This window comes from Chrysochloris asiatica, unplaced genomic scaffold, assembly GCF_000296735.1.
Source record: "Chrysochloris asiatica unplaced genomic scaffold, ChrAsi1.0 scaffold00015, whole genome shotgun sequence".
NCBI lineage: Eukaryota > Metazoa > Chordata > Mammalia > Afrosoricida > Chrysochloridae > Chrysochloris > Chrysochloris asiatica.
This window is the reverse complement of record NW_006408533.1, coordinates 32105757-32129448: the sequence shown is the minus strand read 5'-3', so window position 1 is coordinate 32129448 and position 23692 is coordinate 32105757. Positions and strand designations below refer to the sequence as shown.

The 23692-nt window shown below is 46.9% G+C and overlaps 1 protein-coding gene across 1 annotated transcript in view; it reads left to right on the top strand.

The window, feature by feature from the left end:
* The window catches only part of ST8SIA5 (ST8 alpha-N-acetyl-neuraminide alpha-2,8-sialyltransferase 5), a 72916-nt gene that overhangs the window by 37924 nt on the left and 11300 nt on the right, over window positions 1–23692 (top strand). Inside the window, exons 2-3 of the mRNA XM_006835107.1 lie at window positions 10362–10454; window positions 21103–21189. Of these exons, the coding sequence (XP_006835170.1) occupies window positions 10362–10454; window positions 21103–21189 (180 nt within the window). The remainder of the gene's footprint in view (window positions 1–10361; window positions 10455–21102; window positions 21190–23692) is intronic.

Sequence of the window (23692 nt, the reverse complement as noted above, 5' to 3'; positions counted from 1 at the left end):
GTCTCTGGTTTTCCCTTCTGAGCCCTCTCAGACTTCCATTTCTGCCCTCAGTTGCTGTCTATTAGGCCATAATAAAAAGGCCAGATTGATGCAATTTAATTGAATTTAGTTGATGTGCATATTCCTTTCCCACAGTGTCATCAGCACTGCAGGGCTGGACTCAGACAACTTGTCTTTAGGATAGCTCATCTTCCATTCCCTTTTTCCATCTTCTGTGTCTTCTCCCAGTTCCTCCTCCTTACTGCTTTCCTGACTGTCATCACAGAAAACAAGGGTTTCCATCTGCTCTTAGGGATTCTGTATTTCAGAGAGGAGCCCTTAGGGGTGCCAGTACCCCACAATTACCCCAGGAGGAAGAGTTTTTCCTGGTGTAATTTCAGCTGAGGTGACAGCTGGTGAAGCGGAGACAGCTCAGGTTGTGTATTCCTGCGTTAAGGCCTGCAGGCTGGCTTAGCATAAATCTCTCTGGTCAATTGTCACTTCTGTGGAAAAGGACAAAATACAAAAGCTCTTGGGCTCCATCCAGCTGGAAGAATTTGGAGAGTCGGGCTTGGCAGGCTCCTCTGGGATGGTGGTAGGGGAACAAAAGCAGGCAAAGTGGTACCTGGCGGGACCTCTCGTGACCTGAAAGGAGTTAATGGCTGTGGACAGAGGCTGTCCATGAGGTGGGGCCATCGTTGTGTGAGACACCTCAGTAGTGTTGCTTCATGAGGTCTCATGACCCCCATGCTTTGCTGTCCAGAAGCACTTAACTGATTCGGTTTTCACATCTGTTGGATTTGGATCATATCCCAACCTCTTGGGTTGACAAAGGAGGTAACGCTCAAGGGTTCCACAGGTGATCTAGATGGCTGAGGTTTCTCCTCTGCGAGCTGCTGTAGGTTACTGATGGTAAAGCACCTCACATGGGCCCCAGCCAGGCTGAAAGGAATGTGAAGGTTGCCTCTGTCTTGCACCACTGTTGGGGTACCCAGAGGGAACCCTGGCAAAGCCTAGTTCCCGCTTGACTCTGACTCACAGTATCATCCTGGGTATGTGCTGCACCCTTGCGGGGCCTTGTTTCCTCTTCTGTAAAATGAGAAGGTTCAGCCAAGTGACTAAGAGCTCTAGGATCTCACCCCTTCATCAGCCCAGGTCAGTGCCCGAGCACCCCATTTCTCCCATCAGTCACCATCACCCTCGGGCTGTTGTGGCTTTGCTCATGGCTTCTCTAGTTGCTGTCCTTAACATTTCATGTTGTTGTTGTTGTTGTCAGGTGCCATCGAGTCGGAACCGACTCATAGCGACCCCATGCACAGCAGAACGAAACAATGTCTGATCCTGGGCCAACCTCACTACCGCTGCCACACATGATGCCATCAATGATGCCACCTGGCTGATCCATCTCGTTGGGGGCCTTCCTCTTTTTCTCTGACCCTCCACCTTACCCAGCATGACATCCTTCTCCAGCGACTGTTCCCTCCTGACAATATGTCCAAAGTATGAGAGATGAATCCTAGCCATCCTGGCCTCCAAGGAGCACTCTGGCTGCACTTCTTCCAAAACAGATCTATTGGTTCTTTTGGCAGTCCATGGCACTTTCAGTATTCTCCTCCAACACCACAACTCAAAGGCATCAATTCTTCTATGATCTTCCTTATTCACTGTCCAGCTTTCACATCCATATGAGGTTATTGAAAATACCATGGCTGGGGTCAGGTGCACCTTAGTCCTCAAGCTGACATCTTTGCTCTTCAACACTTTAAAAAAGCTCCTGTGAAGCAGATTTGCCTAATGCAGTACGTCGTCTGATCTCTTGACTACTTACCACTCAGCAAAGGCAGGAGGCCACAGATAGGAGCAAGACTGAGGGCAGAGGGCTATATGGAGAGTGGGAAGAAAAGGGGGCTTGGGTTAGGCTGGAGGACCAGGGTCCCACCTCATAATCAGGGGCACTCATAGGGTAAGGCACTCAAAGTCTTTTCCAGTTTTCCGTTCCAGGTAGCCTCACAGAACTGTGCACCTTCCTTAATGGATGACCGTGAAGAACATGCCGTGAGCCTCCTTGATGATAGAACATGCTTCCTCCAGCTGAGTGTAAACCTTCCCTTCCTAATGCTCAGCTATAGGGCCCAGGTTTGCCTTTCAGAGCCTTCTTCTTCCAGCTGGCACTGTACAAGTCTGGAGTCCATGCCATTCTCTCCGCCTCTTGTGGAACCAAGTCTTCATGCACTCACCCCACACTTACCATCTCTACCAGATCCCACTCTGGTCTTTTCTCACCCATACCAGAGGGGATTCTCCTAACCATATCTCCAATTCAGACCTCCTAGTTGCTGGAACATTGGTACCTTCTCTGTCTTCTTCCTGTCACCAGCATTGGCTGGAGCTGATCCCTCTGTTCTAGAAACTTAGTTTCCAAGTCTCTTTGCTCTCTGGGTTTCCCTCTCACTCGCAGACCTCCCTTCTTAGCCCTTTGCTGGATCCTTTTCCTCTGCCCAACATGAATAAGGAAACTGAGTTCAGGTTCGTTCCACGCCCTTACCTCTCCTCTAGCTAGTCTCTCTCATTTGGTATTTTGGCCCTTGACTTTAGAAGGTGTAGCTCTGATCTCAACCTCTTTCCTGAGCTTTAGACTTGAGGATCTGACCACTACATGTCATCTCTTCTTGGGGCCCAGGAGTCAGAGTAAACCTAACAAAGCCTCTTCTCATAGAAGAAGTGCCACATCCCCAGGATAATGCCGTGAGTCAGGCAAAGCTGGCACCAGACAGTATTCAGGAGCTTCTCTTTGATTCACTCCCCAAACCTGCTTCTCTCCCATCTTCCACATCTCCTTAAATGACTCCAGGAACCAACTGATTTATCAAGTGAAAGGCCTGGGCGTTACCATCGATTACTCTCTCTTCACTTTCTAAATCTTAGCCAGCAGCTTGTCTTAAACAGTTCTGTCTATAAGCTCTTCCATGTGTCTGTCTACTTCTCCCCATCTGTGATACCACTTGGTCCAAACCACCATCTTCTCCTGCCTTTCTTCTCTGTCCCCCTATAGCCAATCTTCTGCACAACAGGGAGAGTGAACTTTTTTTTGGACACTATTATGGGGCTGATTATATAAGTTAACAGGTTACAATATAGGATCAGAACATGCTCAAGACATGGTTCTTTCAGTAGGGCCAGTCTCTGCTCTGCCGTGCCCACAGGCAGTCCTCTTTCTGACCTCTGCCCTAGAGAGTGAACTTTTGCTTCAGATTATGTCATTGTTGTTAAGTGCCATTGAGTTGGTTTCAACTCATAGCGACCCTGTATAGGGTTTCAAAGGAGCAGGTGGTGAGTTTGAAACACCCATCTTGCGGTTCTGTGTTTATCCTGCAGTGCTCCATCAACTCATGTTAGTCCCCTGCCTAACTGCTCTGCTGAATCCCCCTCACCCTTGATGACCCACAGGGGCCAGCTGGACCTGGTGCTCCTCACCCCTCTGATTTCATGCCCTCTCGCCTCTGACCCAACTTCGTCTCTCATACTTCAGACATATTGTCAGGAGGGACCACTCATTGGAGAAGGATATCATGTTTGGTAAGGTGGAGGGTCAGAGAAAAAGAGGAAGACCCCCAATGAGATGGATTGGCCAAGTGGCAGCATCGATGGACTCAAGCGTGGCAACAGTAGTGAGGTTGGCCCAGGATTGGGCAGTGTTAAGTGTTGCTGTGCATAAGGTCGCTATGGGTGGGTACCGACTTCATGGCACCTAACAACAACAACAAAAAAACCATGGTGTGGCACTGTAGGATAAGCACCTGCAAGGTTGGTGGTTCAAACCCAACAATCACTCCTCAAAAACCTGATACAGAGTTGTTATGAGTTGGAACCAACTTGGTGACACTCAACAACAACAACATGAGTTCAAGTCCTGACCCCTGTACCTGCCAATGTGACCCTGTTTGAAAGAAAGAGGTTTCTTTTGTAGGAATGAGGTCATACTGGAGTAGGGTGAGTTCTAAACCTCATCCCATCTCAGTGCTGTCTAATGAAAAGGGCAGAGAAGACAGAGACAGATGATGTATGAAGACAGAGGCAGATGAATCTACAAGTCCAGGAACGCCAATGATTGGCAGCAATGACCGGAAACCAGAACCTCAAAGAAGGACCTCTCTTTACAGCCCATGCCTTCAATTCAGACTCCTAACTTCCAGAACTGTGAGAAAATAAAATTCTGTTCTTTAGTCACCTGCTGGTGGTATTTTTTGTTGTGACAGCCATTAATGGCTAAGACACTGCTTAAGTGTCCCTCTTCAGAGAGGCCTTCCCATCTCCTTCCCTCTCAGGCATCTTCTGAGTCCTTGTCCCGCTTGACTTGTGGACAGTGTTCATCACTTCCTGGTACGTGGATACTTGGCTTTATTTGTCTCCCCTCCTGAAGGTGAGATTTTGTCTGAGACAGTACCTGACATGTTACAGATGATCAGTAAATCTTTGATGAGTAAAAGAGAACAAAAGTTCCCTCCACCCGTTAAGGGTGACACACAGGCACAGGTGTAACTCGATGTAACGAGGGCTGGGCTGGAGGTATGCTTGGTCCAGAAGGCTCCGAGGCTGCCACAGGAAACTGACACCTGGCTGACTTCTGATAGGTGAGACCCAAAGAGAATGAATATTGTGGACCGAGAGTCTAACCCAGGTGAGATCTAAGGACCTAATCGTGCCCTGGTCCTGGAATGAGAAGGAGACAACTGAGGAAGTAGGAGTGGCCAGACTTGGGACAGACGTAGTGGGAGGAAGCAACTAGGGTGCAGTTCTTGGCTTAGGCACCTGGAGGGATGCATGGTGGCCAAAAGCCACCAGGAGCACTTTGCATGTGAGTGTAGAAAAATGACCAGTGTTAGACCCACTGATACTGTCCAGGCCATGGAGCCGAATATCATGAAGGGGAGCTTTTACAGGGCTCCCTGGTCTGGTCCAGAAAATTAAACCGTTGTGTATATGCTTTTACAGAGAATGTGCTAGACGCTGGCTCCAAGGCTGCTGGATGGGGGAAGGAGGAGTGAATCTCAGCATCACACTTTGCTCCTGACGTTGTCCCACTCCAGGGTTGGAGTGAGGGTCACATGTGGACAGATTAACACAGGGTCAGCAAGGCTTGCATTTAGAACATCAGGCTTGTTAGCTTTCTACTCTGATATCCTGGAACCTCTGTAGTGATTCCTGTGGAGCAGTGAAAGGGTGGTCCAGGGAGGGCAGCTGATATCCTTGGCCACAGAGGAGGGCATTGGCATTGCCAGGGGTCTCAGAGTCAGGTCTCTCCTGGCAGCTGCAACCAGCAGAGCCCTACTTACCTCTTTCTGCCCTATTTGGGAAGACACTTCAGTCCCTTTGAATCGTCAGGCAGCAATTTGTAGACTCTGATTTCTGTGCGTTTGCTCCGATGGGTAGTGTGATATCTGGAGACGGCAGCTGTTCTGACTCTAGAAATAGCTCTGAGCTCACTGAAGGGCTGTTGCCCTTGGGAGGCAGAAGTGGGAGTGGGATAGGTGCTTACTGAGAAAACCCCCAGAGAGCCCGGCCTGTCACCCTCAGGGAGAGGGGTGCGCTGACAAGGATTCTGGGCTTCTGAAAACCTGAGCTTGGTAGTGTAGTGGATTATGAACTGGCTTGTTAACCACAAGGTCAGCAGTTCGAATCTACCAGCTGTTCTGTGGGAGAAAGATGAGGCTTTCTGCTCCCATGAAGAGCTGCAGCCTCAGAAACCCTATACCGGTCCCTACGAGTCAGAATTGACTCGGTGGCACACAACCAACTAACCATTTACTGAGGCATTGATGGTTTAGTGGGAGAGTTCTCATTCTCATCTTCCATGTAGTCCTAGGGTGGAGCTACAAGATAACGTGCTGGACCACAAGGTTGGTGGTTCAAACCCAACAACTGCTCCTCAGAAACCCTAGACAGGATTTCTCCTGTCTACAACAATGTAGGAGAACCAGGTTCAGTTCCCAGCCAATGCGCTTCATGCATGGCCTCCACCTGTCTGTCAGTGGAGGTTTGTTTGGTGCTGTGATGGAGAACCAGTTTCAATGAAGCATCCAAACAAAGATGAACTAGGGAGAAACGCCTGCTATATACATCCGAAAAATTAGCCAATGAAAACTCTATGGATCACAACAGTCTAATCCTATTGTGTGTGGGGCCAACAGGAGTTGACGGCAGCTAGCACCACCACCATTTTCTAGCCTCATTGGGTAAGTTATCTACCTCTTGCACTGGAGTCTTGGGTATGAAATGGGGAAATAATGCCTGCCTGGAGTCCTGGTGTGGTGCTGTGGTTAGTGTACTGGACTGCAAGGTCGGTTTGAACTGCAAGATTGGCGATTCAAGCTCACCAGCTGATCTTCCGAAACCCTATACAGGGTCGCTGTGATTCAGAACTGACTCGACAGCACTTAACAATAGCAACAGCAAGCCTGTCATGGATTGACTTGTGTTCGTTTGGCCGGACCATGATTTTCAGTGGTAATTTGGCAGTCATGCAATTAGTCATATGAGCATTCTGTATGATGTGATCTGATGTGATCAGCCAATGCATTTTGCAGGGATTCAGGTGGGATGCAACACTGTAACTCAGGCCACAGTCCTGGACTGTTGTAAAGGAAACTTCCCAGGGGTGGGGCGTGAGTCCCTTTTATGTGATAAAAGGAGAAGGGAGTGAGTAAGTGAAGGAGGAGTCTCAGTCCTATCAATAAGCAAGAACTGGGAACGGAGCATGTCCTTTGGACCTGGAGTCCCTGCACTGAGAACCTCCTAGACCCAGGGGAAGATTGATGCCAAGACACATGGAGATCTCCCAGCCATTCTGGGCTTACAGATGTTGAAAGGAGACAACAGAGAGAGAAAGCCTTTCTCTAGAGCTGGTACCTTGAGTTCCGTCTTCTAGCCTCCTAAACTGTGAGAGAATACATTTCTCTGTGTTAAAGCCCTCCCCTTGTATTCTGTTATAGCACCTCTAGGTATCTAAGACACTGCCTCATGGGATTATTGTGAGGATTCAATGAGACAAAGCTAAAGGATCTAGTGTCGGGGCTGCCACATACAGTTGTGCAGGTTGGGCACTGAACAAAGACACCCCAGTCAAGGGAGCAGTTGGGGCTGAAATCCAGCTCTCTGGAGGAAGAGGTGCTTTTTCCTAATTAGCACAAACGTGGCCTCTAGATTGTTGGTACTTCTACCCAACATGGAATAAATATTAGCTCTTTGGATAAGCACTAGACCTGCAAACCACAAGGTCAGTGGTTCAAACCCACCAATTGCTCCTTGGAAACTCTGTACAGGGTCACTATGAGCCGGAATTGAATCTATGGCACTTAACAACAACAACTTGAGGTTCCCTAGGAGTCTGTGCCAAGCTTGAGGGAGGCTGAGTTTTAGCTTTCCTGCACTCCCTGGGCTGATGGAAGTCTAAGAGTGTTCTCTTGTATGATCCAGTCATTTCCTTGGGCTCCTGTTCTGCTGGGGGCAGCAGGAGGGATAAGATAGAAAGCTGAATGCATGAGCCTTGTCTTGTATAAGCCAGTGATTGCTGGCCTCAGATTATTGTGGCCTCAGGAAAGACTTCATGGCCTCAGAGAAGTTCTGGAGAGGGGACCAGGTCAAAGAAGGAGCTGTGGAGAATCTCTGTGGAGTGAGGCTGGTAGGGAGACAGACTCTCCAGGTCTGACCCTGGACCTCCTCAGCCTGCAAAGCTAGAGCCCCGATCTGGACAGAAACTAATATCAGGAGCACTGCCATCCCCTTTGTTGTCCTCTCACTTTGTGGAGCCCTAGCACCTTCTGACCAGGCCACCAGCTCCTACCCTGAGCTGGCATAGCAGAGCGGGCAGGGCGGGTACAGCCTGGCACTCACATCCAACTCGGCTGCCGGATGCCTATCAGCATCTGAGAGGAGCTGGTGGCCTGACATGACTGTGGCTGGGACTATTTATACCTGAGATGCCTGAGTGTGATGCTAGCATCCCCGGCCCTTAGAGCTGGGGAGAGATAGTCTTTCCAGAATTGAAAGAGGAGACAGTGACTAACCATCGTGGAGGCTTAAAGAGTGTAACAAGCTTGGAAAAACGGGTTCTCTCACACATCTAGCAGATTAAGGGGATGCTTGGACTATTTGGAGGGAGATTGTGACTTAAAAGAAAAGGACATTTATAAGTAACTTCTAGTAACAGAAGTCATGTCTCCGTTACAGTAAACTTATAAAAAATACAGTAAAGTATTTGAAAATCGGCCATCTTTCCATCACCCAAAGAAACCCACTAGTAATATTTTGTTACAGTTATTCTCTGTCCCATGCCTTCATCTATTGGTTATTCTTTTTGGAGAATTTACTCCTATGAGCACCTCCACATGTCATTACATGAAAATCATTGCAATGTCGTTTTTGACATCTGCACAATGTCCTGTATCCAGAGCCAGGAGGGGTTGCTATGGCTCCCTCCAAAATGCAGTCTTGGGCATCCTGTCAGAAGCAGACTCTAGGGGTGGCTCAGTGTGAGGTGCAGCCAAAACCAAAAAGAGAGCAAGAAATCAAACAAACAAACAAACAAAAAAGCCGTACAAACCAGTTACGGTAGAGTCAATTCTAATTCATGGTGACCCCACGTGCACAGAGTAGAACTGCTCCAAAAGGTTTTCAAGACTGTGACTTTCAGAAGCAGATCACCAGACCTTTCTTCTGAGGTGCCTTTAGGTGGTTTCGAACTGCCAACCTATTGTTTAGTAATTTAATGCTCCACGGTTTGCACCACCCAGGAACTCCTTAAGATGGAACAGCATAAGCCCAAAGAGCAAAAATTCAGGTAGGGTGGAGAGTGATGTGCTATTAGCTCCATTTTTGAGATGGGAAAGCTGAGGCTTTAGATCCATGCATAGAGCAGTTTTTGTTTTGTTTTGTTTTTTTAAATTGAGTGATACTTTACATGGGGAACATAAGTTTTACACTCATCATTTCATTGTAGTGATTACAATCTCCTCAGTCCATCATCATTCAACAGTGTTTGCTTCTATTCCCTCTGTTTTGTTTTGTGGTTTTTGAGGGGGGAGGGAGAGATGTACTCAAAAACACTCAGGAATCTATAATCATTTAAACAACCAAAGGGCACATTCTGCAAACATCCCTCCTGGCCACTAGCACCTGGCCACCAGCACACCGCCTTTTTCTCTCCATGAGTCTAGAGTCCTCAGCTGCTCTATTTCTCCATGTCCTCATCTCTGGTGTCGCTGTTTCTCTGGATAGGGTCCTGTATTCCGCTTGTGCTCTTCTCCTTTGATGATCCTAGGGTCCTCTGTTCCTGGACTGTAATATTAACTACATAATAAAAAAAAATTATTATGGTGAAATATATGAGGGGGTTTCAAAAATTCATGGAAAAATGAAATGAAAAAATAATGGAATTTTCCCACAATCTTTTTGAAGCCCCTTGTATATTATAAAAACACTAGCATTTCAACCATCTTTATGTGTACAATTCAATGACATTGTGACCCCACGTTGTGCAGACATCAGCACTCTTCATTTCTAAGTTGTTGCATCACATTTAACAGAAATTCAGTGCCTTTCATCATACAACTTACTTAATGGAGGAGAAAAATGATTCCTAGAAAGGAGGAGTGATTTACTCAAAGGCACACAGCTAATTAAGAAGCACATCTCAGACATAACTACGATTCTCTCAGCTCCCTGAGAACTCTAGGAGAAACCCCACCTGTAAGCTCTGGTAGTGTAGTGGTTATGAGTCGGGCTGCTAACTTAGAGGTCAGCAGTTCAAGACTACCAGTAGTTCCACAGGAGAAAGATGTGGCTTTTTGCTCCCATAAAGATTTACAGCCTCTGGCTATGTGTTGGAACTGACTTCACAGCACATCACCACCACACGGCACACTACCCCCACTGCAAGGTGGGTTTGAATCACAAGGTCGGCGGTTCAAATTCACCAGCCACTCCTCAGAAACTCTATACAGGTTTGCTATGAGTTGGGACTGATTTGATGGACCTTAACAACAACAACAACAATGATCATTAGAACCTAGAGCTTTTCTTAGCAGCCAGCAGCCCGGACACTAGATTTCACTTCCGTTGAGTGATTGGAAAACTATATGAGTTAGAACCAATGTCATGGACTTTTGTTTATGGCTCCATGCTGACCTCCTCCACGTGGCCAGGTGCACGCCCCGTACAGTCAAGCCCAAGGCCCCCGTGGTCCTTCTGAGCCCCCTGCACCAGGGGGTCTTCTAGAGGTGGGGTGGGGCTAGGGTACAGGACAGACCCCTCCCCAAGGGCCCTCATGTCCCCCCTCAAAGCCTGGCCCCAGTTCTCTGTGTAACCTTTGTCCCTGTTGGTTCCAGGTACTTTGAATTTTACAAGGGGCCCTTTGAATATAACTCCTCAAGATGCCTGGAGCTGAGGAATGAAATCCTGGAAGTAAAGGTGCTGTCCATGTGAGTGTGGGGGTGCAGAATCATGGGGAACAGGGCTGGGTGTCAGGGTGGGGGTGCAGGATGCATGGGAGCAGGGCTGGGTGTCCGTGCAGGTGCAGGTTCATGGGGAGCTGGGGGTCAGGATGGGGCTGCAGGGTGGAGAGGCACAGACAGCATGGTCTAGTCTGATAAAGCAAAAATGAGGTCTCCTTCCCAGGCCTTGGCGGGCTGGAACAATGTGTGATGAATGTGTGCCTTAGATGAAAGAAGGCCAGGTTTGCAAGGTCACTTCTTGAGGAGTCTGGTGTTTGAGTCCAGGCTCAATTACAGCTCCTTCCTGTACAGAGACAGAACAGGGTCCAGAAATGTCTTACCTGGAATTCCATCCTTGAGTTGAGTGTTGCTCTCTCTTGCAGTAGCCTTTTTACAGTTGATGGTTATTTAAATTTTTAAAAACTTATTTCTGTTCCTTAAATCTGGGAACAATCAATGGTAAAAAGGGTCAATAGTGAAAAACTGCCCCAAGTTCTCCTCCCTAGAGGCAAGATGGAACCTGTGGATCTTTTCAGAGTCTGTCTGTTATAAAGTATTGTGCTGTTGTGATGCTGTGGGTTAATGCGCTGGGCAGCGAGGCCAGTGGGTCATACTCAAAACCCTATACAGAGTCTCTATGAGTCGGAACTGACTTGACCTGGATGGCACTTAGCAACATGACTGGATATTCATTTACTTTTTTTACACAACTGGTAAAAGTACTGTGCTTCCCTCCCCCACCCCACCAATATTATATCCCCTATAGCTCTGTTGTGGCGCGGTGGGTTAATGCGTCAGACTGCAAATGCATTTGAACTGCAAGGTCGGCGGCAGTTCAAACACACCAGCTGCACCTCAGAAACCCTGTGCAGGGTTGCTATGGGTTGGAAACGACTCGACAACACTTAACAACAACAACATAGCTCTGTTACACCCTATGGAAGGAAAAGCCCACTAAATGCTCAGCATTTCTGCATGAACACACCTCAGCTTTCTTTCCCTAGTATGTTGTTTTTATGTCAAATCAACTGCAAATCATAGTGACCCCATATGACAGAGCAGAACTTCCCCATGGGGTTCTTTTGGTCATGATCTTTACAGGAACAGGTCACTGGGTTTTCTCCCATAGAGTCATTGGGTGGGTTCAAACCACTGACCTTTTGTCTAGCAGCTGAGCACTTAACCTTCTCTGATATAATGGCCACAAAATCAGTCAGCCTGTTGAGAGGAATTTGTGTTGTATTAAACAGGTGAGGTTCTAGTTTATTCAGAGTTGGGCCATGTTGGGTGCTCACATGGGTTCAGGGTCCCCTGACTAGTCTCTGGACCCCTGCCCACCACTCACGGGAGGGAACACTGTTCCTTGAGCCTGTAGTGGGATTCCCATGCAATGTGGAAAATGGAAAGAGGCTGGACACTGGTATCAGACAGACCAGGAACCTACTAGTGCTGTATCTTTATGTAAATGACTTGGCCTCGCTGAGCTTTTCCTGGCCTATCAGAACTGAGAACAGTATTGTCTACCTTTTAGGGGTTGCTAAGGGATCAATATATTTGAATTATGGTGTTTGAATTATGTATGTGAGTGCCACGGACTGCCAGAAGAACAAACAAATCTTAGAAGTACAACCAGAATGCTCTTTGGAAGCCAGGGTGGCGAGACTTCGTCTTTCATACTTTGGACAAGTTATCAGGAGGGGTAAGTCCCTGGAGAAGGACATCTTGCTTGGTAAAGTGGAGGTTCTGCAAAAAAAAAAAGAGGAAGACCCTCGACAAGATGGATCGACACAGTGGCAGCCCCAGTGGGCTCACATGTATAACAATTGTGAGGATGGTGCCAGGAGCTAGCACTGCTTCCTTCTGTTGTGCACGGGGTCACTATGACTCAGAATGGACCCAACAGCAACAAGAATAACAAGGACTCTCTGGGTTGTTTGGATGCTAACCAAACAGTTGGCACTTTGAGCCTACCAGGAAGGTACCTTGGAAGAAATGCCTGATGGTCTAGTTTCAACAAAACCAGCCATTGAAAACTCTATGGAACACACTTCTACTTGGACACACACGGGTTGCCATGAGCGTGAATCTGTTTTTCTAAGGGTTACTGTAAACATTGGCATCTGGAAGCAGGAAGCCCAGCAATTTAATACATAGTAGCATAGATTGTTCTTGTTAAGTGCTGTCAAGTTGGTTCCGACCCATAGCGACCCCATATAGGGTTTCAGAGGAGCAGCTGGTGAGCTTGAACCACCAACCTTGCGAATCAAATGACTTTGCAGTCCAGCACCTTAACCCACAGTGCCACACCAGGATCTAGTAGTAGGATTGTTGCTGTTAAGTGCTGTTGAGTTGGTTTTGTCCCATCGCGAACCTGTATAGGGTTTCCGAGGAACTGCTGGTGAGCTTAAACTGCCAACCTTGTGATTCAAACCGACTTTGCAGTCCATTGTATTAACCCACAGCACCACACCAGGACTCCCATACACAGTCAGTGCTTAATTAATGTTAATGGGATTCCCTCCCTTTCTTTCTCACCATTTGCTTCTTTTTGGAGCTAGTAGCACCGGTTTTCCTGTGCTGGCATTCACAGACTCCGTGACTGTGTGGCTATATAAAGCTCCAAGGATGAGAACAAATGCCCAACTGGGACTAGCTGCATGTTACTGTACCCATATTAACTAGTGGTCTGTGTGGCCTGGTGGTGCAGTGGGTCAATGGAAAGGTTGGTAGTTTGAACGTAGCATTTGAGCCCATCATGGGAGAAAGATGGAGCAGCCTGCATCTTTTCAGATTGCCAGCCTCAGAAACACTGCTCTGTCCTATAGGGTCTCTGAGTCAGAATTGATTCGATGGCAGTGGGTTTGTGTGTGTGCCCTGTTAGTACCTCGAGATGAACACACCAGACAGCTCACCCCGTCTGCCAATTCCACTGAGCTCTTTCTGGGCACAGTGCTGTGATCCTGGCTCTCATGGAGCCCACAGACCCACAGACGGGAGTCAAGGGGGTGACCCAGAATTTGACCTGGACCGGGGCACAGGGGGAGGCTTCCATGAGGAAGGGACGCGGGAGCAGAGGTCTGAAGGGGAGGCATTAACTAGGCCAGGAGGAGTCCAGATGGAGGAATAGTTTGTACAAAGGCCCTGTGCCAGGAGGACTTGCTGTGTCCCAGGCCCGGAAGATTGAGGTAATTTGAATGTCAACATGAGATGGAAAGATGGAAGCCATGTTGTTAGAGGGGCAGGCGTGGGGCCAGCTGTGGCGAGCCTTACAGACCAGGATTTAGGTTCTGTCTTCATCTGGGGAGCCCTTGGGAAGGTTTTAAGCAGAAGGAAGAGGTGTGGGGCACGGTCTGATTGGCCTTTTGAAGCTCTCCACCACTGAGTTCTGATTTAGTGTCCAAAGATGGCTGTCCAGACCTCAGTCAGGATCCACATTCATAATTCAGAGATTTTTCAGAATTCAAAGATTTCAGGTCCTTAGATACTTTCTTCTACTTTAGGAGCCCAAAGCACTCTTGATGGGAACATATCTTAGGTCTTTTTTAGATTTGAAAATGTAGACAGTTTCCTCATGGCTCTTCAGGGTCTGGACAGGAAGCCCTGAGGAACCCTGTGGGTCATCCTTTCAGATGACTGTTCCTCGAACGTATTTTCTATATGCTGGTGTTCATCCATGTCACAGATTCCATTGAGGGACCAAATTAGACATGAGTTAGGCCCTTTGTTTCCAGCCTAAAACACGAACATTGTGGAGAATGAGGAAAAGCTTATATTATCCATTGATCTGTGCCCACTGTCTGGACACATGGTGGTGGTATTTGGAGCCATGGGAGAGAAAGACCTAGCAATCTACTTCAGTAATTGTTGTTAAGTGCCGTCGAGTTGATTCCGACCCATAGCGACCGTATATAGGGTTTCCAAGGCTGTAAATCTTTACGGGAGCAGAAAGCCTCATCTTTCTCCTGCAGAACAGCTGGTAGTTTCGAACTGCTGACCTTGCGGTTCGCAGCCCGATTTGTAACCACTACGCTACCAGAGCTCCTTCAGTAGCCAAGAAAACCTTTTGGGGTAGTTCTGCTCTGTCATACATGGGCCCATATGAGTCAGAATCAACTCAGTAGCACCCACAAGAACACATTTCACTTTATTCCTGATCCTTGGCCCCCTAGAACTGGACTCCTGGACTGAGTAGTCATCTTGCCTGGTGGCTTCTGTCCTGACTGGACCTCACATGTTCTCTCTGTCTCTTATGCTCTGTGTCCCCAAGGCTTGGCAGTGCTGGGGCTCTGCAAGAGGGAAGCTCTGCCAGAGATGGTTGTGGGGTATCAGTGTGTGGGTCTGGGGGAAGTTGGGGAGCAGTGAGTCCAGCTCCTTTTCCCTTGAGTCCTCAAACCTTCCAGGATCAGCTGGATGGATCTTCCAGGGCTGAGATTGGACACCCCAGAGCCCGACTTCGGATCCCAGAGGTTTGCTACCACCAGGACTTATGGGCCTCTCTGTGCTATTGGGAGTGTTCCTGTGGGGACTGGGAATCATTGGGAAAAGGTTAAATTCCATCTGGGAACCCAGGGGTCTGGTGGATGCACTGGAGTCCCTTCAGGCTTATAGAATGTCAGCTGGTGTTCTGTCTGCGGAGACATGGAGGGGTGTGATTCATCTGGGAATGATTCGGATCCAGAACTGCTCAGATCAATGGTACAAGTCAGTCAGCTGGAAAATTCCCACATGGAAAATACCTCATTCCCTGACTATCACATACATGAGAAGTTACTCTGTGATGGTTTATTTTGAAAGCGCATAGTTATGAATACACTTGTTAAAATGATTTACGCTTTATTTTAGTCATTCTAGAGCCTCTGCAGGTACTCACACCTCTCATGCCGGCCCCCGGCCCATATTCCTGGGGTGGGGAACACAGAGCTTCCAGAGAAGCTGGATAGGCTCCTGGGAATGGGACTCAGGCACAGGCCCAGAGCCTGGCCCAGAGCTCAGAACTGGTTGTGAAATGAATGAGTGGAACCAGGAGGACATGGAAGAAAAAGAGGTGAAAAAACAAAGGGAACCAGTGAACAAGTGGGAAATCACGATCATTACATTCTCAGCGTCTCTTGCATGTGATTTGAGGAACCAAGTCCAACACAAAAGCTTCCAATGAAGATCAGCACCACCTTCTCACTGCCAGCCTTGCTCTTTTCTGTACACTAGTGGCCTCTGTAGCTCTTGATAGTATGTTGTCACTGTTGTTGTTAAGTGCTGTTGAGTCAGTTGTGACTCCTAGCAAACCTTAATAGGGTTTCCGACGAGCAGCTGGTGAGTTTCAACCGCCAACCTTATGGTTCAAACCGACTTTGTGACTATTTCTTGACTTACATTTTTACATAGAGTTTACTGGTGTCCTGCTTTAGTGGATCAAGGCTTAATTTGCTTGCACCACATCCAACCTCCTCCCCACGTTTCCCCCAATTGAGAGGTATGGTAAGTTCCCAGGTTCCATCTGGAGACAAATTTGTACTTGCCCTATATTATGCAAATGTGCCCTGATTGACAATGTTGAACCAACTCCTTCTCCGGTACAACTTTTAAATCACTGAGAGTCTTCTGGCCTTTTTATTGCACTGTTAAGTACCATCTAGTTGGTTCCGACCCATAGCAACCCTGTAGAGGGCTTCCAAGGAGCGTCGGGTGAACCTGAACCACCGACCTCATGGTTCAGTGACATTGTAGCCCAGTGCATTAACCCACAGCGCCACACCAAGACTCCATAGATTACCTAAGTAACAGAATTTCTTGTTGTAGCAAATATGGACAGTATTTTTTGACTCTGTCCTTTGTCAGAGGAGACGGTTTAAAGTATCCCTACTTTTAACTTCTCTCGCCAGCCTCTGGCTTTAGGCACTCATGAATTTAATTAAAAAATGTCAGCATTTCATTCTGTTTGCAACCATAAGGAGCCTTTTGGGAACTTTGGCCAAAGTTTACTCTTAGATGTGAAGAGGATTTTCATTATTGGGCAGTGCAGCTCTTGTTCTTTATCACGATGCCAGCTCCTTTCCTGTTACAGGGTTTCTGCTTTCTTGGAACTTCCAGCTGTCTTTTTTTCCTTGAAGTCACCTCTGTCATGACTCTTTTAGTGTTGTAAAAATACAAATGTCAACTTAACACTTTCCTTGTATACAATTTAACGGCACCAGGTACACAAATCATGTTGTGCAGTCGTTATTAATATGTCAAATTTCTGTCGTCATGAACAGAAACATCCTCCCTTCCTCCTTCCCGGCCCTGTTGTTGTTAGCTACTGTTGAGTTGGTTCCGACTCATAGCCACCATTAGCACAACAGAATGAAACACTGTTTGGTCCTGCACCATCCTCACCATTGTTACACTTGAGCCCATGGCTGCTGCCACAGTGCCAATCCATCTCATTAGTGGTTTTCCTCGGACTCTCTACTTTACCAAGCATGATGTCCTTCTCCAGGGACTGGTCCCTCCTGATAATATGTCCAAAGTATGAGAGACAAAGTCTCGCCATTCTGGCTTCTAAGGAACATTCTGGCTGTACTTCTTCCAACATAGATTTGTTTGTTCTTCTGGCAGTCTATGGTACTTCAATATTCTTCTCTTAACACCGTAACTCAAATGTATCAGTCCTTCTATGATCTTCCTTATTCATTGTCCAACCTTCAGATGTATATATGAGGCTATTGAAAATGTCATGGTTTGGGCCAAGTTATCTTAGTCTTCAAACTGATATCTTTGCTCTTGAACACTTTGATCAGATTTGATACATTCAACACTAAAGACCGAAGACCAGAAGAGCTGTGGGATGATATCTGTCTGTTGTTGGGCTGCTAGGTGATCCCAGGGTTGGCATCAGTTCCAGCTTTGAAGGGTGTCCAAGGGCCACATTCTTGGGGATCTACCAGTCTCTATCATACCAGTTAGTTGGGTCTTTCTTATGATTTTGAATTTTGTTCTACCCTTTTCTCCTATTCTGTCCCAGACCGTCTGTGGTCCCAACAGAGTGGCCAGTAGTGGTACTGGGCACCATCTAGATCTTCTGATCTCAGGGGAGTGGAGACTGTAGTTTGCATTCTAATTTCTTTGCACTGATTGTTTCCTTGAGTCTTTGATTTTCTTCACTCTTGTTTCCTCTAGATGTGGAGAGACCAACAGTTGCATCTTAGTTGACTGCTTGCTAGCTTTTCAGACCCTAGTTGCTAATTAATCATCACAATACCCATATCTTTTTTTAATCTCTCTCTCTTTTTTAAAATCTCTTTGTCCTTGGTTTCTACTTACTAGGGCAATTCCTTGACTTTACATTCTGGCCCTTCTGATGAACTTTGCTTCTTCTATGAGCTCTTTCATTGTTCTCAGAACAGTGTGTTCTTATTTTAAGAACATAATGTCTTCTTGGAAGAGGTGCAGCCAGAGTGCTCCTTGGAGGCCAGGATGGCTAAGCTTCGTCTCTCATACTTTGGACATATTGTCAGGAGGGAACAGTCGTTGGAGAAGGATGTCATGCTGGGTAAGATGGAGGGTCAGAGAAAAAGAGGAAGACTCCCAATGAAATGGATCAGTCAGGTGGCATCATTGATGGACTCAAGTGTGACAGTGGTAGTGAGGTTGGCCCAGGATCGGACATTGTTTCATTCTGCTGTGCATAGGGTCGCTATGAGTTGGTTCTGACTCGATGGCACCTGACAACAACAACAATGTCTTCTTGAATTTCTCTTAGGAGACTAAGTAAAGTTATTTATTTATTTTGGTTAGTTCTTTTTGAAAGTGTGATGGCTCTGTTGAATAAGCACCAGACTGTGAACTACAAGGTCAGTGGTTTGAGCCCACCAGCCACTCTACAGGAGAAAGATGAAGTTTTCTGCTCCCATAAAGATTTACAGTCTCTGAAACCCTAGATAAGGTCACTAGAAGGATTGATGCATTTGAGTTATGGTGTTGGATAAGAATATTGAAAGTATCATGAACAGCCAGGAGGACAAACAAATCTGTGTTGGAAGAAGTACAGTCAGAATGCTCCTGAGAAGCCAGGATGGTGAGACTTTGTCTCTCATACTTTGGACATGTTATCAGGTGGGACCAGTCCCTGGAGAAGGACATAAAGTGGAGGGTCAGTGAAAAAGAGGAAAACCCACAACAGTTTGGATTGGCACAGTGGTAGCAGCAGTGGACTCAAACGTCACGCCAGTTGTGAGGAGGGTACAGGACCTGGCAGTGTTTCATTCTGTTGTGCATATGTTTGCATTTAACAACAATAAGAAGTTCTGTTTCGTTTCTCCAGTCATTTTTCTCTGTGGTTATTTTATCTGGTGGTTTCCTTTGTCTCCTTCAGATTGACCAGGTAATCCTAGTTTATCTGTTTATATTTAACTTTAATATAAAAAGCGGACAGGAATTCTGTGTATGAGAGCCTGGGAGTTGACTGGCAGGTGTACCTTGAGAGTTGTTCAAGTTCTGTTGGCCCTTTTGCTTGTATGATGTTTTCATGGGGAGCGATTATTATTTTTTAAGAGAGGAATAAACTTTCTGACTCTGTCATCCCTCTTCCTGCTGTTGCACATTCCGTAGTTGATTGTTTGTACTCAGGGGACTTGATATTCTGGACACAGATGCTTGATTTCTGGATGGTGGTGGTGGTGGTGGTTATGTGCTGGGGAGTTGGTTACAACTCATAGTGACACTGTATAGGGTTTCCAAGGCTGCAGATCTTTACAGGAGCAGAAAGTCTCATCTTTCTCCTAAGGAGTGGCTGGTAGTTTTAACTTCTGGTTAGCAGTCTGACTCGTAACCCACTACGCTACCAGAGCTCCTTTGAGTTCTGGATTTGTTGTTGTTGTTATATGCTGTGGAGTCAGTTCCGACTCACAGACTCACAATTAATACTCATTTAACCACACACACACCTCCCATTGGAGATTTCCGGGCAGGTGGCCTCTTGGTCCTCAGGGCTGTGCCATCCTCTCCTTGTGTTATCCCCCTTTTTCCGTAACTGGGTTGAATTATCTTTTCCACTAAGATCCACCTCCCCATCATTCTGTCCACTTGGTAGTGTTATGCCTTTTTTTTTTTTCCCTTTTCTGGAATTTTAGCCGTGTCTTAGTAGAAAAGAGGTTAGTGTCTGGGGTTAGCCTTTCACCTTTAAAGATGACTCTGTAAAGCAGTATATAAACAATCTTTACACATATTGTCTCATTTGATCTCTCTGACAACCTTTGAGATTGGCAGGGCAGAGGTTATTATACCCATTTTATCTAAAGCAGGTGAGTCTCCAAGAATTAAGTGACTTGTGTGAGGTCTCACTGCAGGCTGGAAATGGAGCCAGGATTTGAGGCTGGGTGTCCAACCTTCGACCTCTGTCCCCTGGATGGCAGTGTATTGAAGCCACAGAAAATGGGCCCATATTTTGGTAACAGTCGAGTACTTGGAACCCTAACCTAGAGTGTTGCCAGGGCCTGGGAAGTGTTTGAGGCAGTGACCTTGTAGGCAGAGGACCCCAGAGAACAAAGCTGAATGAGCCTCAGTGGCCCTAAGGCCGAGCCAGCTTCCCCATTTCTAAAAATGCCGGGTTTCTTTGCTAGCATCCACTAATACTGTTGCCTAGAGCAACTCCATGGTATGAAGTGTCCTGCCACCATGCCCCAGAGGGACTCCCCTACTCCTGGACTTCATGGCCTCACTGAAACTATCAGACACTGAGAAAATTCTGGGCATTTCTATAGCATAAGAGAATCATTTACCCTCGGAACCAAAACATAAGTGAAAACAGGAAGGAGTTGGGTAGAACTCAAGGAAGAATCTCTTGACTGAAGTAGGGTGGAAGGAACCAAAGATGGGTGACAAGTGACAAAGGCTGAAGCATATGTGGGAGCGAGGGGTGGGGGTGTGGCTTTGGGCTCCTAGGATGAGAAGCGACTGCTTGCAGTTAATGTGCGGAAGGATCCCATCTTGGTCTGCTAGGATGCAGGGGAATTTGTATCTTTGCTTTGGGTCATTCATTCATTCATTCAACAGATAATTATTTTGCTGTGCACTGATGTAGCAGCTGGGTGTACAGCATTGGATCAGTCATAAACCCATTACCATTAAATCCATTGTCATAGAGTCAATTCTGAATCAGTGCGGCCCTACGTAAAATGGTAAATATGCAAGCATAAATTGATCATTTAAAATCTTTTTGAGTGTGAGTGTTGGTTCCAATCATAGGGAGACTCCTGCATGATGTGGGCATGCTTTGGCTGAGAATGTTTGAGGCTGTCACAGTGTTGAGATGTAGAAACATAGACCAGGGTAAACACTGTGCGTGGTCGTGCAGAGAGAAGGGGTATCATTTGGATTCTCATTGCTGCCCTTAGGACATTGTGAGCTGTCTGAGGAGGCGGGAAGAGAAGGGCACATCTTTGTCCTGAGCCCTACTGTGCGCTAGCTCAGTGCTGATGTATTATAGACACTTAGCTGTCACAAGACCCTTCGTGGCCTTCCTCCCTCCACAGACACGTTCCTGGGGAAGTGTGCAGACCCTGGTGGGTGGGCTTCTGGGGAGGGACCAGCCCAGGTGTTGGCAGGGTACATCTTTGTGTGCAGCTCAGTGCTCTTATGCTCTCCTGTCTGCATTCCGCAGGGTGAAGCAGTCGGAACTGTTTGACAGATGGAAGAACCTCCAGATGTGCAAGTGGGCAATGAACATCACCGAAGCCAAACAGTTCAAGTATCTATGAATCACCTGGCCTCCCCAGCCCCTGATTATGGGGTGCTCCTCACACCCACCTCACCCTCTGGGTCCAGCTCTCTGTGACATCTTCCTCAGAGATGGCTGGGGCTGGGCTTTGGAATCTGGGGTGTAGGCAGGGGCCATTCTCCATGTCCTCTCCCTTAGGCCTTGCAGGTTGGTGAAGCCACCGTGGTATACAGTAGGGCTTATTGTAGGCTCAGAGCAGTGAAGTGGCCCCTCCAGAGCAGCACAGCACTGGCCTCCCCACTTTGAGACAGTGGCTCTAACGTAGCCAATTTCAGCTCTGCTCTGAGCTCCTCAGTTCTCTCAGCCCATACCAGATGTTCAAGCACTTCTAATTGCTCTTGAACCAACGTTGACAGAGGCAATCCTAGAAGAGTTCTCTTATCTTAGAGCTAAGCAGACAGCAGACGTTCAACCATTTTTTTTTTTTTTTTTAATGGTGAGTTTTAGGGTCCATGAGGAGTCTTGGTGATGCAGTAGCTAAGCATTCAGCTGCTTATTGATAGATCAGCGATTTGAACCCACCACCCACTCTGCAGGAGGAAGATGTGGCAGGCTGCTTCCATCAAGATTTATAGCCCTGGAAACGCTATAAGGCAGTTCTGTTCTGTCTTCCAGGGTCTCTGTGGGTGGGAATCGACTGGGCAGTGGGCTTGCGTTTGGGTTAGGGATCTTTCTGTCTCTACCATTCACTGAGTTTAGACTGTTATTTAGACCTTATTTGATGGAATAGATGTGATCCTGGGAATTTGTGCAATGGATTATGTATGGAGTCGCTATTAGCATGAAGGAGCTGGGGGGGGGCGGGGGAAGCTATGGAAAGGGAATTATCACTAAGTAGTTTGAGTTTCCTTTATAAATCATTGATTCCAGCTTGCTCCAATTCTAGGTCACCTGTAGAGAGACAGAATAGTAGGCGGTGGTTTGTTTGTTTGTTTTTAAGTTGCAATATATACAACCAAACATCTACCTATTCCCAGTTTTTGCATATACAATTCAATGACACAAATTACATACTAAAAATGGTATAGCCATTCTCACTATTAGAAAATAGTAGTTTTAAACAAACTGTTTTGAGAAACGGGAATCTTTAAAATGATAATCCCTGAAGAGACAGTACCCACAGCCCCACATCAGAGGCACCCGTGAATTGGCAGAAACCTAGCCAAGGCCTAACCGTTGTTTGCAGAGATCCGCATGTCATTAAAGTGGAGCATGAATCTGAGTGAAGTGGTGGAGGGGTAGGGAGCAGATTGCAGACTGATGCAGGTGTGGCCTGAAATTTGTCCTCTCTAAGTGTGTCTGTCAAGGTCAGCTGTTTGAAACTACCAGAGAAAGATGAGGCTTTCTGCTCCCATAAAGATTTACAGCCTTGGGAACCCTGTACAGGGTCACTATGAGTCAGAACCGACTCCACGGCACATAACTACCACCACCACCATCAAAGTGTTTTCACGTGGATTGGGTATGGGTGAGACTCGTATGTGTTGAAGGCATGGCGGATAAGACACTTGGCATGGTCCAGGTCAGGGAGAGTCACAAAGGTGTGGTCCAGGTTGAGCACATTAAAGAAATCATACAGCAACAGGAAAATGATGTTGCATGAGAAACATGGGGCTAAACGTGGGGCCTCTGGCAGGGAGCTGAGAACACTATCTTGTCTCCTTGGACAGGGTGGAGGGCTTTGGGATCCTAGGACTGGGGAGTAAGATGTGTCCAGGATCCAATTTTTTAACCAAGTGTGGTGGGCACACCTTGGGTAATGTGTGCTGAGTGAAACACCAACTTTAGAGACCAGAAAAATTGGTCTTTTCTCACTCCCAAGTCTGCTTTGTCAACTACAGTCTCCCTTGGAGGCTGTATTTAAAGTCAGCTTGCATCTGAGCTTTACCTCTTCTATAGCTCATGTTTGAGCGTGGTTTTGGGGAGTGAAAACTTCAGAGAATTCCAAACCAAAACCAAAACCAAAACCACGTCGTAAGTACTGATTTTAAAGATCCCTAGGTATTGCCAGGGGTCCTGGTGTATGGTGCTGTAGGATAAGCACTGGACCACAAAGTCATTTTGACTAGCAAGGTTGGCAGTTCAAACCTACCATCCGTTCCTTGGAAACCCAATACAGGGGCTCTCTGACTTGATGGCACTTAACAACAGACAACAGGTGGTGTAAATGGTGCTCGACTGTTAAAGATTGATGGTTTGAACTTACCTCGTGATACCGTGGAAAAAGAACCTGCTGATCTTCTATTAAGATAGTTACGAGCCATCAAATTGGTTCTAGTTCATAGCGACCCTGTGTAGGATTTCTGAGGAGCAGTGGTGGGTTCGAACTGCTGGCCTTGCGGTTAGCACTTCAGTACTTATCCTAGCAACAAAACCCTATGGAGCAGTTCTACTCTGTTACATGAGGTCACTATGAGCTATAATTAATTCAGTGGCAATTAGTAACAATAAGTTCTTCTTTTAGAAACCACAA